This window comes from Triticum aestivum, chromosome 5B (assembly GCF_018294505.1).
Source record: "Triticum aestivum cultivar Chinese Spring chromosome 5B, IWGSC CS RefSeq v2.1, whole genome shotgun sequence".
Classification (NCBI taxonomy): domain Eukaryota; kingdom Viridiplantae; phylum Streptophyta; class Magnoliopsida; order Poales; family Poaceae; genus Triticum; species Triticum aestivum.
In genome coordinates, this window is record NC_057807.1 from 381,523,544 (window position 1) to 381,538,068 (window position 14,525).

A 14,525-nucleotide genomic window follows, 5' to 3' on the forward strand; every position below is an offset into this window, starting at 1 on the left:
CCTTCTAGTGACAACATAGTGGAACTCTCAATAAAAGCACCAATGTCAGTATCAAAACCGGCGGATCTCGAGTAGGGGGTCCCGAACTGTGTGTCTAAGGCTAATGGTAACAAGAGGCGGGGGACACAATATTTACCCAGGTTCGGGCCCTCTCTATGGAGGTAATACCCTACTTCCTGCTTGATTGATCTTGATGAATATGAGTATGACAAGAGTTGATCTATCACGAGATCGTAATGGCTAAACCCTAGAGGCTAGCCTATGATTATGATTGTTGTTGTCCTACGGACTAAACCCTCCGGTTTATATAGACACCAGAAGGGGCTAGGGTTACACAAGGTCGGTTACAGAGAGGGGAATCTACATGTCTGAATCGCCAAGCTTGCCTTCCACGCAAAGGAGAGTCCCATCCGGACATGGGACGAAGTCTTCTATCTTGTATCTTCATAGCCCAACAGTTCGGCCCATGTATATAGTCCGGCTGTCCAAGGACCCCTTAATCCAGGACTCCCTCAACGACCTTGTTATGTTCATCTACAGCTTAAAATGCCAGGTCGTAAGGGTACCATCACGGTGCATGGCAACAGTAAGATAGCTTTGGAGTGTGAAGAGGGTGATGTTGCCTATGCTGAGTCTATTTGTGCAACAGAGGAGTTGAAGTTCTACAAAGATAATGTTGACACGGTGGATATGACACCCTTAAAGAAGCCAACCACAGAGCATGACCCTTTGTTGAAGATTAAGTTGGCAGACGACACCAAGCGGGTTGATTTTGTTCCTGGCAATTCATCCAAATAGTTCAGTATCAGTGCCAATATGGATGCGAAATAGGAAAGCACACTCGTCGAGTTCATCCATGAGAGCCGGGACATCTTTGCATGGAAGCCTTCTGACATGCCGGGTGTACCGAGGGAACTCGTTGAGCACACTCTCAATATTGATCTGAAGTTTAAAACAGTCAAGCAATTCCTTCGTTGTTTTAATGAAGAGAGGTGCAAGGCCATTGGTGAAGAAGTGGCCTGGCTCTTGGCGGCCGGGTTTATTGTTGAAGTTTTTCATCCTGAATGGTTGGCTAACCCGGTGCTGGTACTTAAGAAGAACGGCACTTGGCATATGTGTGTGGATTATACGGAACTTAACAAGGCCTATCTGGCTGATCCTTTTGCACTCCCTCATATTGATCATAGCATTGATGCTATGACAGGTTGTGAGCATTTGAGTTCTTTAGATGCTTATTCTGGTTATCATCAGATCAAGATGGCAGTTAAGGACCAGGAGAAGGCATCTTTCATCACTCCCTTTGGAGCCTTCTGCTACGTGTCTATGCCTTTTGGGCTCAAGAGTGCCCAGACGACTTATGAGCGTTGTGTTCAGAATTGCCTCCACAGCCAGATTGGACGTGATGTTCATGCTTATGTGGATGATATCGTTGTGAAATCCAGGAAGGAGACCTTGCTAGATGATCTGAAGGAGACTTTTGACAATCTCCGGGTCTACAAGATGATGCTTAACTCGGCCAAATGTGTTTTTGGCATGCCATCAGGCAAGCTCTTGGGTTTTCTGGTCTCTAAGAGAGGTATTGAAGATAACCCGGAGAAAATCAAGGCTATCACTTCCTTGGCTAAGCCGGCATGTGTTAATGACGTTCAGCGTTTGGCAGGTCGGATTGCGGCCTTAAGTCGATTTATAAGCCGCCTGGGGAAAAGAGTTATTCCTCTATACCAGATGATGAAGAAGACAGATCACTTTGCCTGGAGTGATGCTGCCAATGAGGCGTTTGATGCGCTTAAGAAACAGTTGGCTGAGCCGCCGGTTCTTGCAGCTCCTATTGATAAGGAGCCCTTGCTTTTATATGTGGCTGCTAACAGCAGAGCCATCAGTGTGGCAGTTGTTCCAGAGGAAGGAATCAGGCAAGGAATATCCGGTTTAAAGGACGGTTTACTATGTCAGTGAAGTATTAATTGAGTCTAAGCAGAGGTACCCACATTGGCAGAAGCTAGTCTATGGAGTATTCATGGCTGGTCGCAAGTTGAAGCGTTATTTCCTTGGTCATCCCATCACTATGATCAGTTCTGCTCCTCTTGGAGATATTATTCAAAACAGAGAAACTACAGGCCGGGTGGCTAAGTGGGCCATTGAGTTCGGACCCCATGGTCTGAAATATATGCCTAGAACAATTATTAAGTCTCAGGCACTTGTGGATTTCATTAATGACTGGACAGAGTTGCAGATGCCTGAGGACAAGTGCTACCTCTTAAGCTTGCATTTGTTTTCTATTGAAGAGGAAAGGGTGATGCAGCAAACTAGTGTAAGTATTTCCTCAGTTTTGAGAACCAAGGTATTAATCCAGTAGGAGACGGCGCACAAGTCACCGAATACCTGCACAAAGAATCAAAAACTTGCAACCAACGCGATAAAGGGGTTGTCAATCCCTTCATGATCACTCGCAAAAGTGAGATCTGGAAGAGATAGTAAAGTAATATTTTTGTTATTTTTGATTTATAGATTGGAAAATAAAGATTGCTAAATAATAGATCGGAAACTAGCAAGATGTAAACGAGATTTAATAATATGAAAAGGAGACTCAATATAATGGAAAAGAGACCCGGGGGGCCATAGGTCTCACTAGTGGCTTCTCTCGAGATAAGTTTCACTAGTATTACGATGGGTGAACAAATTACTGTCAAGCAATTGATAGAAAAGCGCATAATTATAATGAAATTTAAGGCAATGATCATGAACATAGGCATCACGTCCGTGTCAAGTAGACCGACTCCAGCATGCATCTACTACTATTACTCCACACATCGACCGTTATCCAGCATGCATCTAGAGTATTAAGCTCATGAAGAATGGAGTAACGTATTAAGCAAGACGACATGATGTAGAGGAATTAACTCAAGTAATATGATAAAAAAACCATCTTTTTATTCTCGATGGCAACAATACAATATGTGCCTTGCTGCCCCTACTGTCACTGGGAAAGGACCCCGCAAGATTGAATCCAAAGCTAAGCACTTCTCCCATGGCAAGAAAAATCTATCTAGTTAGTGCTTTCATAGGAGTAGAACTTTGCACCACGCATAGAGAAACGGCAGCTCCTACCACTCCAGCCAATGACTGTTGTTGTCTTTTACAAAACGTGGAATTTAAATAATGTAATACAACATCGACATTATAAGACATTTTTTAAAACTTTTGAAACCTTTTTTTGGCAAATTGTGTACAAATTAAAAATGTTGAATATATTTCAAAACCCAAGTAATTTAAAATTTTCGAAAAATATTTTTTAAATAGGAATACAATTTGTAATTCCAAACATTTTTGAAAAATAAGACAAAATTTGGCATTCCAAACAATTTCTTCACAAACAAATTTTCAAACATGATTTTTTTAAATCCCTGAACAGTTTTTAAAGTGTGGACATATTTGAAAATTGTGAACATTTAAAAAAACGCAATTAAATTTAAATAGTGCACGCCGCAGAACGACCGTCCTGTGCGGCGGGCTCGTGAGCATCGCTGTCGAACTACAGTAGGATGCAGTGAAGTAAAATACAGAATGCTACAATATCTTTATATTTTGGTGATGCGCTCTTTTGCTATAGTTGCCATGAATGTTGGTGCTTGGCTGCGCTACAGTACCTTGCATGCTGGTGTAACGGACCAGTGAGTGCATCCAGTGATTAAAGTACTGAGTTGTTAACTACTACATGGTAGGACATTGCTAAATTAGTTTCAAAAAATCATGAATTTAAAAAAAATAAAGAAGGAAAAAATGATAATCATGTATGTCAAAAAGTTAAACATGTATATATAATATGTTTCTGATGTATACAAAAAAATGTTGAATGTGTATCACAACACCCGCAAAAAAAGAGTGTGTAGTACAAAAGTTCACATATGTTAAAAAAATAAACCGATGAAAATCGACAAAAGAACAAAGAAAAATGAAGAAACCCAATAAGGAAAAGCAAAGAAAATAAAAAAATAAAATGAAAACCAAAGAAAACCTATGAAAAAGAATGAAAACAATGAAAACCAAGAAAGAAATAAAGCAAAACAAAAAAACCCATATATATCAAGAAAGAAACAATGAAACCCGAAAAAAAACAAAGGAACCAATGCATAAAATGAAAGCAGTAGAACCCAAGAAAGAAAGAAAAAAAGAAAACCGCGAAAGAAACAAACAAAAAGAGAATGAAAAGAAATTAACTAGCGAAAACCAAAGATGTGACCAAACAATAAAAATTAAATTATAATAATATTTTAAGGAAATCATACATTGAAAAACATTTTTAGAAATTTAACAAAAATAAATTTAAAAGAGAAGTAAAAGGTCGGGCCGTAGTTGCAAGTCGAGGGTGCGACTGCAATTGGGACAAAAAATGGTCAGGCCCTAGTTATGAGTTGAGAGGGAGACTGCAACTAGGACAAAAAAAAGGTCAGACATCAGTTGCGATTCAAGGGTGGACATGCAACTGAAACAAAAAAAAGGTCGGAGCAGAGTTGCGAGTTAGGGTGGACTTCCAGCTAGGACAAAAAATTCTCTATGCCTAGTTGCGAGTCGAGGGTTGACTTGCAACTAGGAAAAAAACATTGGTTCAGTTGTGAGTCGATGATGAAATTGCAACTAGGACAAAAAATTCTCAGGGCCAAGTTGCGAGTCGAAAGTGGACTTGCAACTAGGAAAAAAATTGGTTCAGTTGCGAGTCAACGGTGGACTTGAAACTAGGACAAAACAATTCTCAAGGCCTAGTTGCGAGTAGAGGATGGACTTGCAACTAGGAAAAATCTTTGGTTCAGTTGCAAGTCCACGATGGACTTGCAACTGGGACAAAAAAAGTGTTGAGCCCTAGTTGCAAGTCAACGGCGGACTTACAACCGAGACAGAAAAAAGTTCGGGCCCCAGTTGCGAGTCGAGGGTGGGATTGCAACCAAACAAAAAAGATAGGGCCCTAGTTGCGAGTTGATTATGGACATGCAACTGAAAAAAAGGCTGGACCTGGTTGCAGTCGAGTGTGGACTTGCAACTATAAAAGGTAGGACCCCAGTTGCAAGTCGAGTGTGGACTGGCAACTGGAAAAAAGGTCAGGCCTTAGTTGGGTGTCGAGGGTGGATTTGCAATTATGAACTTGCAACTGGAACAAAAATATGTTGGGCCACAGTTGCGAGTCGAGGATGGACTTGCAACTGAAACAAAAAAAAGTTACAGACCCCAGTTGCGAGTTGAGGGTGGATTTGCAAATGAGACAAAAAAATGACGAGGCCCAGTTACAAGTCTAGGGTGTGATTTCAACCGGAACAAAAAAAGATCGGACCCAGTTACAAGTTGGGAGTGGACTTGCAACTGAAACAAGAAAAAAGACAACCCTTGTTTGGTGGTGAATAATCAATAAGAGGGATAAGAAAAATTCATGGATTTAAAAAAGTTAAAAATAAAAAATGGAAAAGAGAAAAAATAAAAATAAGAAAAGATTGATTTGAAAAAGTTTGCGAATTTGAAACACACAGATGAAAAAAAAGGAAAAAAGGAAAAAACACAGTCATGAGCCAACTCCAAGACCAGCGCATGCACTACAGTCGCGAAAGAAAACAAACAACGGCCCAGCCACAACTCGCATCGACCTGGACACGGTGGCGCGCGAGACAATGCACCACAAACAAGCACAACAGCGAGACAAACACATTTGCGTGAATCTTAAAGAGGGACAATATCCAAAGGCTCTAGACTTAAATGAGAGATAGCTACAGATGTGAAATAGCAAAACTGATAAAGAAAACAACCCGATGAGAGCACTAGCGCACGAGGCACATCGACAGAAGCGTGTGGTGTACAATTTAGATGTGACATAATCAATCATAGTTTGATCGCGTCGCATACTACCACGCATAGAGGGACATGTGTATAGCTGCATAGTTAGTATATAATGAAAACACAACAAAAGAAAGAAAAGTAACAGTAGCTTTATAAACAAAACACATTCGGAAATGCATAGAAAACACAAACAAAAAATAAAACAAGACTAAAGTAACATTGCGACCGTTTCCCCATTACTACCACACCACAGGAACCGCTCAAAATGAAAAAAAGAAAAGAAAAAATGACACCCGGCCGAACATACTACAAAAGCCCACTACACAAATCGATGAAGAAAAAAGAAAAAAAAACGCCCACACAAAGCAGCGCCGGAGGCTTGCTCCGTGGTAACAACAAACAAGAAACGCGACAACTAGGTACGTGGAGGTTCCGTTTCCAAAGAAACTACGTACGTAAATGCAAAAAAACACGAATCTTGATATGTACATCTAACGCCTAGATATGTGATATTTCATATCTAGCAAAGCTGTTCTTTATAATTTCACGGCATGGAAGATATTTCGGAGTCCGTTTGGCCCGGAGATATTTTCTTGCATGCAGCTCGGACGCCACAGCGACCTCTGACACGTACGTAATGTAAGATTGAGCTGAAGAGGAGAGAAAGCATTGGAGCCAGATAAGTTTTAGACAGCACAGCACCGTGCCGAAGAAGTGAGAGATGGTAATTAGCTGCAAGAGCGTCCTTTCTATAGTGTATTGGCATGAACAAGCTTACAAGCATGAGTTGACGGACGGCCCGAAGCAACCCCAATATTGATATTACGGTTGTTGCCGAACACTTGTCAGGAGGCTCGAGATATTTGCTGGATCCAGGAGGAGACAAGGGAGGGCGCCGATTGACAAAAGTACATGGGGCGTGCCCCTTTTCCTCCCAAAATCAAAAGGAGGTTCAGCAGACGCGAAATATCCACGGAATGAGAAGTCTATCCTTTGCAACAGCATGGCAGAGCGCGATGGTGCTGCCGCCAGTGACGGGTCCAGGGCAGAGCCATTGGTGTCTGTCAGTGTCAGTTGACACCAAAAAAGGAAAAAAAGAAATGTATAAGAGCATCTCAAATCAGATTTTAATGACACCATTAATTGGCATGTTATGGCAAGTTTATTGTACTTTGATGTTTGCCGACCCATTTTTCCTGGCTTGGTCCCATTCTCCCGGTGGCAGGCCCGCGGCGGCGCCAGAGCCCGGAATGGGGGGTATGCGGCTGCTCGATCGGCTCACGATCTGCTAGCGTTCGATCAGGTTACGGCGTCCTCCTGCTCCCACCCGCACCGCACGTCGCAGTGTCGTGCGCACGTAGTAGCAGTGGAGTCTGGGAGTACACGAAATCCATCCACTCTTTTCGGCAGCTTCCCACGCCATGCGACACACGCACGCACGAGAATCCGTCGCCTCCTCCTGCCCTGCCCCGACAACGACACGACGCCGTTTGTAAATTCTAGTAGTACTAATCGGTTTCCATCGTTCGGACGGCGTGGACACGACGCCATTTGTAAATTCTAGTAGTACTAATCGGTTTCCATCGTTCGGACGGCGTGGACACGACGCCATTTGTAAATTCTAGTAGTACTAATCGGTTTCCATCGTTCGGACGGCGTGGACAACGACACGACGCCGTTTGTAAAACGTCCGGCCTGATACGGCCCAGGATACGGCGGGCTCGAGGTCACCTCACCTGCTGGAAGAGGAAGAATAATCGGCCCCGATGCCAGCCCTGGGATCTCACGCACGTCCGGCCACCGGCAGCTTTTCCGGCACGCCGGTGCGCCGCTCCGCGGGGCCGGGGAGCCCGACGGCCAACCACGTGTCCGAGTGCGCTGCCAGCGACGGGCGAACCGCCGACCGTGTAGCGTGTACGCTCGTACGCTTCCTCCCGTGCCACCCCGCCTCGCCTAGGAGGAGCGGGGGTAAAAAGGCCGGAGAGGGATTGTAATTGACTCCCGATGGTGTCGCCTAGCTGCTCTGCCGTCGGCCCGACCGAGTGGCTCGTGCGCCGCGTGGTCGCTTGCGTCCGGAGCGCGCGTGGAGGCGTGGCGTCCGGATAGAAAGCGGTGCAAGTTGCAACTGTTCATCTGAATCACTTTGCTTTCTCTCAACAACAAAAACTTGAGGGGTTGTTTGGTTCTAGGCCTAGCATTGCCACACTTTGCCACACATTGTTGCCAAGCTTGCCTAAGGTTAGTTCATCAAAATGAAAGCCACAAGTTGGCAAGCCTAAGGGAATCTTGCCACATTTTTTATGTGTATGCTATGTGCGGCCCAAGTGGGGCTTGCCTAAGATGTGGCTTGAACCAAACACTCACTTAAGTTGGTCAAACTTGCCTAACTTTAGGTGTGGCAATCTTTGGCAAAGTTAGTCACAAACCAAACAGGCCCTGAACCTCTTGTTGGCATCCGACATATTGTACAATATTGTTCGTGCATCTTTTCGAAAGGATTGTTAACTGGATTTTGGATGCCTGGCTGGATCCCGGATACACAGAAGGTACTACCTTTGGACTTTGGAATGGTCGCTGTCAGTGTCCCCTGGGGTCCGGTAATGACTAATGAGTGCCTTGTTGGTTTGGCCGGTGCATCCATCCATCCATTATCGTCATGGAGAGAAAAAAGAAAAGGGCCACCGTCTCAGACGCTCGGTGCAACGCAGGCCAACCGGAGCCGTGGACGTCTGACCGGACATGGTAATCAAGCACGTTTTTACCGTCGCTGCATGTAGACACTGCAAGACCTTTCACCATCCCAGACCGTAGATTGTCGTTGCCATAACGCTACCGACCTTGTAAAAACTCCTCTTCTTCTTCGCGGGTGATGGTAAATACTCTTCCCCGACCAAGAGTAAAAGAAGAATCTAGAAAGGAATTCAGAGAGGGAAGAACAATCCAGAAACAGAAGAAGGGTATTAACCCTAGTCCGCCGGAGCACCTCAGCCTCAAATAAAATAATTTAAGAATCATTTCCGTTGAATGATCGCACATGAGATCGCTGGGCAACGCAGGCATTGAACAGCGCATCGGAACGTTTCTTTCATCACCTGGGCACGAAAAGACCTTCTTGCGTGGCTTCTCTTCCTTTTCCTGCCATTTTCTCGGAAGGGCGAGTTTCGACAATTGACTTATTCTAAGAGGCACTGTGGGCTAATTAAAACAGTCCTCTGGAGCAAGAATTGAGATAACATTTGCAAACGTGTGACCTATCTAGGCTGTTTTTATGTGAAACGGCGGTGAGCCGATACGACATCTTGGAGACATTTGAATTCAACTTGCAGGGAGACAAGACAGAGCCAAGAGATTAGAGCACCTACACGTGGACTTCTTCGGGTTTGTTTACAAGATAGGGCATGTGGCCTCATGATTCGCTTTGTCTTTCTAGCGATGGACAGGATGTTCGCTAGCCTCCGACTACTTATAAGATGTCCTATATAATTGGTGAAAGATTCTGTGCCTAGGGTGGTTCGGATATTGGTACGGGCATGCAGCTACATCCGGTGTCTTGTGGAACTAACGGACAACAGTTTTCAGGTTTATTATTAACAAGTTCTTCGGACATGAACTTCATGATGATCCATGAGACCATGAAGCAACCAAAGCATCAAGTTGTACAACTGCTACACGAAATAAATAGAGTCCAGAGCACGTCAACATTGTTACAACAACGTCGGTACTACCAAAATCTTGTGGTTTGTTAATCCTATGTATAGGATTAAGTGGGCATGCCACTTCAATTTTGTATTTTCTTGTTCCTGCGTTTTAAAAATCTTGTGAATCAATGAGGCTATACATCTCTAGACTCTAGGGATCGCATTCCTTCGCCTAATATGCAACTAGGATTGGGCAGAAAACTAGCTTCAAACCTGCTAAGGTTCTACCAGTTGGGCCACTTGATAATTTGATAGCAAGGATGGAAAGGGTGAGCTAAGACCAGGCAGCAAATCTAGTTAATCTACATGTAGCAAAGAGGCACACAGTAACCTGAGAAAGAAGAAGGATTGAGTTTACTTGTAAAACATTCTGATGGTAACACTCCCCCTGTCTGCACCGCATGGCATTATCCGGCAAAAGGAGATTCCCGGTTGAACCCCTACTCCGCTGTACGTAGACCACGTCGGCCTGCTCAATCCTAATCCTCTCCGGCACGACTTACACGGCGTCGAATGCGATGATTATGCACAAAGGCTGCGTGCACTTCTACTGTTACCACACAAGGGCCAACAAAGAAGCAACATCCGTAGTTTACTCTAGCCGAATTGTACACTGCTTAAGATAATTATGGTTACATGTGTCTATTCCCAAAATGACTACATATGGTTCATGTGTGTAAAATTTACGATATTCATATTCTTGCCAGTCTACACAATTATATCGGCTCCCGACAAAATAAGCCAACGTGTTTTTTTCTCTATAGCCATGACTAATCTAAACTGTATTAATCTGCACTACCTACTAAAGTAAGCAAAATTGACTGCAAAAAAAGTAAGCGAAATTCTGTTTTGGCTTTGGACTACTGTGGAACTTCTATCATGTTTACTCGGTAAAACGGAGTAACGTATAATTTTGACCGGTAAAACGGGTGTGCTACCTTGAATTTCGCCTATTTCTTAAAGATACAGGTAGTAACAACTCGGGTGTTTATAAGAAAAAATATTCAGCTTACCAGGCCGTTCTCTTCTTCTGTGTTTGTTGATCTTGAAACTTCCAGTCCCTAGAGCAACTCACTCTACTTTTCACCAGAACGGCTTGCACAAAGTCCAAATTGGAATTTCCCAAGGTGAATGGTTTAGCTAAAAGGCCCTGCGCTTTCTGTCAATTTTACTTCAGGTACGGTTCGACCAGTCGTTCACTCGTTCCTGCAAATTGAAGCAACTGTTACACGGTCAGGGCTTAAAAAAAGGCTAAAGGCAGCTGTAGCATAAACCCACGGCGACAGTAGCGCAAAACCACGTACACTAAACCGAATTAACCTGCGAAGTTGAATAGTCAATTTAATCATCCTAGCCTACGTCCGATGGTCCACCCCGGGACAAACTTTTCACCATATAAACGCGAACCCGCGGTTCGATTTGGTATATGAAACCGCGGTGTGACATGCCCGTCACTTTGATCCACCCATGTTCTTTCCCACGAAGAAGGTTTGAGTCAACTCCATGAATGAAAACCTACGTCGTGTCGCTGGTAGAAACTCAGGTCCGTTGGGAGGGAGGGGCGAGCCGTTCGCGCCACCAACCACCACCACCACATTCCCTTCCCTCCCTTGCCCTGTTTGCTCCATCGCAGTCCTACGGTAGGGTCGAGGCCCGCACTCCACACTTATATAAAGGCCCGGCCGGCCACTCCATCCTCCACCCAAGCCGAGACCCGCCTTCTCTTTCTCTCCACTCCTGCTCACCTGACCTTCTCCCGCGCCCGAGCTCCCCTGCATTCACAGCCCCCGGGTGGCGGGAAACATTCTTGATCCTACACGATATTGATATACGCGGAGCTTCTCCGTTCCTGCCATGGCCGCGAAATCTTGGAACCCGTTCTCGTGCTGCGTCGCCGGTGGCAGAGTGGCGGACGACGACGACGACTGCAGGCGGCGGATCGGGCGGAGGGGGAAAGGCTGCCCGAGGTCGTCGTCGAGGATGTCGTTCAAGAGCCTCAGCTCGTCGGGGACGCTGTCCCCGGAGGACCTGTCGATCACGCTGTCCGGCTCCAACCTGCACGCCTTCACCTACGCCGAGCTCCGTGCGGCGACCGGGAGCTTCTCGCGCGCCAATTACCTCGGTTGCGGCGGCTTCGGCCCGGTCTACAAAGGCGACGTCGACGACAAGCTCCGACCCGGGCTGGCCGCGCAGCCCGTCGCCGTCAAGTACCTCGACCTGGACTGCGGCACGCAGGGCCACAAGGAGTGGCTGGTGAGTGCGAAACAGAGTGCAATGCACGCGCCAGCAGATCAATTTCGAAGCTTGGTCAATGAACAGCTAGCTTACTATGTGGCTTGCTCTTGCAGGCTGAGGTTTTCTTCCTTGGGCAACTGAGGCACAAGAACCTGGTGAAATTGATCGGCTACTGCTACGAGGACGAGCACCGGATGCTGGTCTACGAGTTCATGAGCGGCGAGAGCCTGGAGAAGCACCTCTTCAAGAGTGAGTTACTTCTTCACTGCTTTCTGCTGTCAATTGATCATTCTGAGGATTAGTGATACGTTTGGTGGTTCTCGAGACCAGCAAGATAAAGAAATGTGTTAATTTGGAAATCTGGGCACGTACGAGTGCCATCTGGTCCATCAGTGATGAGCTGTTCTTGTCCCCTGAAGTTTCTTTTCTCTTAGTCAAGAGGATAGCTGAGCTGCTCTCTGCCTTCCAAAAGAACAACACACACTTTCTCTTTTTAAAATCAGATGAATGTGGATATTGGATATTTACTAAAAAGGGATACTGGATATTTTGGATTAAAAAACTATTTATCCTACCAACTTCCTGGTGCTTGCAAGTTACTACAACTCTTGGTCAACGTGGAGGAGGAAACTGACCTGAAACATCCTACCATCTTCAGGTACCAATGGCTCTCTCCCGTGGATGACAAGGATGAAGATCGCTGTCGGCGCGGCCAAGGGCCTTGCCTTTCTCCACGATGCCGACCCGCCGGTGATCTACCGCGACTTCAAGGCCTCCAACATCTTGCTCGACTCGGTAAGCCACCCGTAACTTCAGACTTTCTGTAAAGTAAAGAGGCAGTTTTGAAAAGGATTGTCATTTGGGAACTGTAGTAGTGGTTTCCAGCAAATGGGATCGAACACAACTTCACACCTCTTATGCTGGAATTACTACAAAAGTGTCTGAAAAACCAAATATAATTTGATCTCAAATCTTAATTTCCAACCTTTAGCTTTTGACCAGTTGAACCATCCAAGATGCCATGTTTCTGAACTTAGCTGGCCCAGTGTGTTATGGGCAGCTCTGACCTGACTGAAACTCTGAAGATTCTTGGATGAATGCCAAATCTGAGGAATCCAATTAATTGAGATACATTTAGCAATCAATGTCAGTTCACTGAAACACCTACAGATTAGTAATTCACGAACAGTAGTACAATTGTGCACATATATTTACCTTACATCTACTTTGAACAAATTGTTCAGCTTGTAACGCATTGTATTTCTCTTCGTGCTATTTCCCTAACAAAATTTCAATGCTTGATTTCAGGATTACAACACCAAGTTGTCCGACTTCGGGCTGGCCAAGGATGGGCCTCAGGGCGACGCGACACACGTGACAACACGTGTCATGGGGACGCATGGTTATGCAGCGCCAGAGTACATCATGACAGGCCACTTGACCGCCAAGAGCGATGTATATAGCTTTGGTGTGGTGCTCCTGGAGCTCCTCTCTGGGCTGCGATCAGTGGACCGTGCACGGCGACTCAGGGAACAGAACCTGGTCGAGTGGGCTAGACCATACCTCAAGCGCTCTGACAGGTTGTATAAAGTCATGGACCCAGCTCTCGAGTGCCAATACTCATGCAAAGGCGCCGAGGTGGCAGCACTGGTGGCATACAAGTGTCTCAGCCAGAACCCAAAGTCTAGGCCCACCATGAGGGAGGTGGTCAAGGCCCTCGAGCCCGTCCTCGGCATGGAAGACTTCTTCCCTGTGGGCCCATTTGTGTTCACAGTCATTGTGGAGGAGGACAAGGTAGTGGACATGAAGGTGGAGGTCGAGGAGAAGCACCAGCACCCACGCCAGAACCATCAAGACAGGCACCGGCAGAAGTACCCCGACTCAGCAATCCATGCCGGCATTGTGCTCCGCCGCGGCGATGGGCTCATTACCGGATTCACCGGTGCACAGCGGCGGTAACAAAGGTCGTCGAGCTACAATCGGGAGAGGGGGGCATAGGACTAAGGTAGGGAAGTGCGTAGGACAGAATGGTATGTACATATCATAGAGATGTGATACAATGTCACATCGGTTTGTTTGTTTCGGATTTGTGGATTGTGTTTCTTTTCTTCTTTATAGTTTTTGGAAAGGTCTCAGGGGACTTAGGCCCACCTTTCTTCTTGATAGTGACAATGGGTGTTGGATAAATATAGGGATGCAAAACAGTGTGACAAAAGTCCGGTTTTGATTTTCTCAAGGATTGTTGTTCAAGATGTTTTTTTAGAATCACCGGGAGGGGGGTGGGGGGAGTTCCCCCACCTGAATATATTACTCAAAGTGGCCAAAATGCCTGAGGACTGATCCAGTTTATAAGGAAAACCGGATCAAAAACCTAAACAAATTGACCCTGTTTATGAGGGAAACCGTGCCGAAAACCAAAATGCCAGAGGAGTGATCAAGATGTTGTTTACAAATCAATGGTCTAGTTCAAAGGGATGCCCAATGCTTCTTTCATTTGCATAAATTTTGGTTCAACATCGTCCATTGTTTGCAAATGAAATGAGTATTTGAAAAAATTGATATGCAGGGCTTTTGTGATTCTTTAAGAAAGTGAAATGTGTACTTGAAAAAATTGCATGCAAGGCTTTTGTGATTCTTTAAGAAAATAGAAAAAACAATGCAACATGAAACTACACTGTGACAAGTTAATGTTGATGGTGTTAGTTAATACTTAATACTGGCAAGCTGGACCGAGCACATGTTTATCAGTAAATATAAATGCTGGGGGATGGGCAA

The 14,525-nt window shown here is 45.3% G+C and overlaps 1 protein-coding gene and 1 long non-coding RNA gene across 2 annotated transcripts; one reads left to right on the forward strand and one right to left on the reverse strand.

Moving 5' to 3' along the window:
• Window positions 1–7,909: 7,909 nt before the first annotated feature.
• Window positions 7,910–12,877, reverse strand: LOC123111958 (uncharacterized). The gene is made up of 3 exons (XR_006454950.1): window positions 12,736–12,877; window positions 12,386–12,571; window positions 7,910–10,721 (listed from the first exon to the last, which is right to left on the reverse strand). It is a non-coding gene; the product is annotated as an uncharacterized lncRNA (long non-coding RNA).
• Window positions 11,210–13,986, forward strand: LOC123111957 (serine/threonine-protein kinase RIPK). The gene is made up of 4 exons (XM_044532839.1): window positions 11,210–11,768; window positions 11,864–11,999; window positions 12,409–12,545; window positions 13,059–13,986. The coding sequence occupies exons 1-4, from the start codon at window positions 11,370–11,372 to the stop codon at window positions 13,707–13,709; spliced, it is 1,323 nt and encodes a 440-aa protein (XP_044388774.1). The 5' UTR covers window positions 11,210–11,369; the 3' UTR covers window positions 13,710–13,986.
• The last annotated feature ends 539 nt before the right edge of the window (window positions 13,987–14,525 follow it).

Excerpts from the sequence above, each read along its gene's own strand:
- LOC123111957 (XM_044532839.1), top strand. The coding sequence starts at position 11,370 with ATGGCCGCGAAATCTTGGAACCCGTTCTCGTGCTGCGTCGCCGGTGGC. Across the intron at positions 11,769-11,863 it reads AGGGCCACAAGGAGTGGCTG|GCTGAGGTTTTCTTCCTTGG; the intron begins GTGAGTGCGAAA and ends TTGCTCTTGCAG. Across the intron at positions 12,546-13,058 it reads CCAACATCTTGCTCGACTCG|GATTACAACACCAAGTTGTC; the intron begins GTAAGCCACCCG and ends GCTTGATTTCAG.